The 3,360-nt window shown below is 58.8% G+C and overlaps 1 protein-coding gene across 5 annotated transcripts in view; it reads left to right on the plus strand.

The window, feature by feature from the left end:
- Nucleotides 1-3,160, plus strand: part of SBSN (suprabasin) — a 3,799-nt gene extending 639 nt beyond the window's left edge. For 3 of the 5 annotated variants that reach the window (XM_040446124.1, XM_040446127.1, XM_040446125.1), the window contains 4 exons: nucleotides 1-679; nucleotides 1,935-2,000; nucleotides 2,096-2,140; nucleotides 2,982-3,160. The exon at nucleotides 1-679 is cut by the window's left edge. In XM_040446124.1, the coding sequence (XP_040302058.1) occupies nucleotides 1-679; nucleotides 1,935-2,000; nucleotides 2,096-2,140; nucleotides 2,982-3,005 (814 nt within the window). In that variant the 3' untranslated portion in view covers nucleotides 3,006-3,160. The remainder of the gene's footprint in view (nucleotides 680-1,934; nucleotides 2,001-2,095; nucleotides 2,141-2,981) is intronic. The other 2 variants (XM_040446128.1, XM_040446126.1) reach the window with 1 other exon arrangement.
- Nucleotides 3,161-3,360: the final 200 nt, after the last annotated feature.

Raw genomic sequence — 3,360 nt, forward strand, 5'->3', positions numbered from 1 at the left:
GGCTGGGAAGGAGGCAGAGAAGTTTGGTCAGGGGATCCATCATGGGGCTAACCAGGCTGGGAAGGAGGCAGAGAAGTTTGGTCAGGGGGTGCACCATGGGGTTAGCCAGGCTGGGAAGGAGGCAGAGAAGTTTGGTCACGATGTCCATTATGTTGCAGGGCAGGCTGGGGGAGAGGGGGACAAAATAGTCCAAGGGGTCCATCCTGGAGTCAACCAGGCTGGGAAGGAGGTGGAGCAGTTTGGCCAGGGAGTCCACCATGGGGCTAATGAGGCCTGGAAGGAGGCAGACAGGTTTGGCCAGGAGGCCAACTATGCTGCAGGACAGGGTGGGAAAGAGGGAGAGAAAGTGGTCCCGGGGGTCCACCAGGGAGTCAACCAGGCTGGGAAGGAGGTGGAGCACTTTGGCCAGGGCGTTCACCATGCCGTTGAACAGGCCGGAAAGGAGGCAGACAAAGTGGTCCAAGGGGTCCACGATGGGGTCAACCAGGCCGGGAAGGAGGCAGAGAAATTTGGTCAAGGGGTCAACCATGCTGCCGGCCAGGCTGGAAAGGAAGCGGAGAAACTTGGCCAAGGTGTCCACCATGCTGCTGGCCAGGCCGGGAAGGAGGTGGACAGGTTGCAGCAGAATGTTCATAATGGGGTCAACCAAGCCGGCAAGGAGGCCAACAAGCTGCTGAATGTAGGTGAACAGGGGTGGGGAACTGGGGAGAAGGGGCTGGCGGGAGGGAAAGTTAAACCCTTGGGACATTTGGGTAGTCCATGTAGCCTGGGTTCGGTGAAAGAAGCTTGGGCAGCTCCATGGCCACGCTCCCTCTCTGGGCTCAGCTGGTCAGATGGATCAAAACACCTCATGGCAAAGCCCTGTATCAGACAGCGTGAAAGGGGCCCAGCCCCACCTTCAGGGAGCTGCCCTCCCAGTTGAGGAGGTGTAAAGAGAGGCACACGAAGCCTCTCCTGGGGAACAGGAAGTGGTTACTGGGCCAAGATCTGTGGCAGTGCAAACAGAGTGAGTGTTGAGAAAACCCAGAGCATCAGAGGAAGCATGGGGAATGGCTTCTGGAGACAAGCCCTTTTCTGCTTCATTTTCATAACAAGCCTCTGAGGTAGGCAGGATGAGGGTGCTGACTCCCTGATTCTCAGATAAGGAAATGGAAGCTCACTGAGGTTTTCAGGGGACTTGCCAAGGTCCTGTGGCTAGCACTCAGCAGAACGGGCACCAAGGAGGGGGCATGGGGACCAGAAGGCTGACCCCTGCCTGCCTCAATTCCCCACTCTCCAATCTCCACGAAGAATCTTTAGGACACCATCTTGAGGACTGGCCCAGACCTCGACCTTGAAGCCGACAGCCACATCGGCTGCCAGGCAGGGACCCAGGGGTGGGTGGGGAGGAAGGGACTCTGCAGAAAGTATACGGGGTGGAGGGGTGGGCTCTGGGTCAGACAGCAGTCTTCGTTGGGAGGAGGTCAGGAGGGGGAGGTTTGTTGTGGGATTCAAGGCTGACCACAGCAGCAGAGGCACTGCTGAGTATCTGGGGATAAAATTAGGACAGGGATCAACCCAAGTTAGGGATCAGGTCAGAGGGGGTAGAGCCGAGGTCGGGCTGAGGTCACACTAGGATCTGTGTGGGTTCTCTGGGTTCCCTTTCCAGTCAGGGCCTTCTCAGCAACAGGGCATGCGTTCAGTGAAATAAGAGGGAATTGGGGAAGACTAGTCAGGAGGGGGCAGACCTCCTTCCAGGCTTTTCTTCTCATCTCACAGAATTCCCACAGCAACATGGGCTCTGGGTTTTCCTTCTGGACAGTGAGGGGGCAGGGGGTTAGCCTATGCCTCCCACCCCGGCCCCTGCTACAGGGCAGCAGGTCAGTGGTGGAAGATGAACTTGGAACCCCTCAAGGGCTGACGGGTTATAATGACAGTCTGGGCTTCATCCACAGGGCACTCATCCAGGCGTTTCCACCGGCCAGCACGGAGGGGGCGCAACCACAACATTAACATCTGGAGTAAGTCTCCCAAGTAGCACGAGGGAGGGGAGGCCCCGCTAGGGGGGGCGGTGGGGCACGTGCTGGTGACCAACCCTCTTGTCCTTGAATTCCAGGCCTCGGTCAACAAGGCCTTCCTCAACTTTCCAGCTCTGTGGCAGGTGAGTGGCTTCTACATTGTGCTCTTGGCCTCTGGAGACATAGTCGCATCCCTTCCCGCTGCCCGTTCACGGACAATGTCACGGTGGACAGACTCTCAGCCTTGCAGAGGCCATCCATTCGACCTGTTTCCCAGCTCTGGCCTTCCCTTCCTTTGCCTGCTCTGTGTCCCTCGCCCCCTCTTCTGGCTGCTTTCCATCCCCGTGGAGGTGGACATAAGCTGGCAAAACAGACTCACGGGGGGCCAGCGGGGGAGGCACTGCCGAAACCCTCCCCTCCCTGTGCCCAACGCTTCTCACCAGCTTTCCTGCCTCAACGCACTGTGAGTCCCTCTGCTGCCCAGCCTCTGCTGCCTTACAGCCACATGCCGGTGGGAGGCGGGGGGAGCCTGCCACTCTGTCCATTGCCTGGCTGATAGGCACCCCCTCGCCCCCCAGTATAAAGGCTCCCGTGGGACCCTGCTCCCTACTCTGGGCCCAAAGCAAAGTCCTAGCTCTTCTCTTTGCAATTAGTACCTGAGCCGCAAGAGACTGGGGCATACGGATGAGGGTGGGAACAGCCCCAAGGCACACCCTTGTTTATTCCTGGGCTGTGGGGGTGGCAGGGGATCCTCTGAGGCAAAACAGATGAGGCCCCTGGGCTCCCACAGAGGCCCCTGGCACCTCTGCCTGGGAGGGCTGGCTCCCTATTCTTCCTGAATCTAGGAGTCTAGGACATAAGCAAGTCCGAGGTCAGAGAAGCTAGTGTCAATGTCCCTCTCATTTTCTAGCGGGCTGAGGACAGAGGCCTTGGTCCCCTCAGGGCCGCGTTCCCTGCATTCACTCCCTCTCTCCTCTCTTCCAGAGCGTCATCGCCATCATTCCCTAAACTGATGCACTGGCCTTACTCAGCAGACTGACTTTCCTGTTGTCATACTAGCTGACAGGACCTGGAGGAGCTGGGGGTGGGGGGACAGATCTCCTGAGTCTCGCAAGGGGTCTGTACTGGGATTTGTGAATAAATACGACGCGCTTTTACTCTCATCATGGTCCGCCGTGCTCCCGGAGGAGGGGTTGGTTGAGGGGAGGGGGGAGGATTCTCTTTTCTTGCTACTTTGCTGAAGGAGCTGGGGGGGGGGGCGGTGACACACAGCGGGGCTGGGCTGGAGACGTCGTCGGGCTGGTCAGATGCAAGAGGGCACTCGGAGGGAGGAGCCATGCCTCGCTGGCGTGCAGCATCGCGC

This window comes from Herpailurus yagouaroundi, unplaced genomic scaffold (assembly GCF_014898765.1).
Source record: "Herpailurus yagouaroundi ecotype Mexico unplaced genomic scaffold, PumYag 194, whole genome shotgun sequence".
NCBI lineage: Eukaryota > Metazoa > Chordata > Mammalia > Carnivora > Felidae > Herpailurus > Herpailurus yagouaroundi.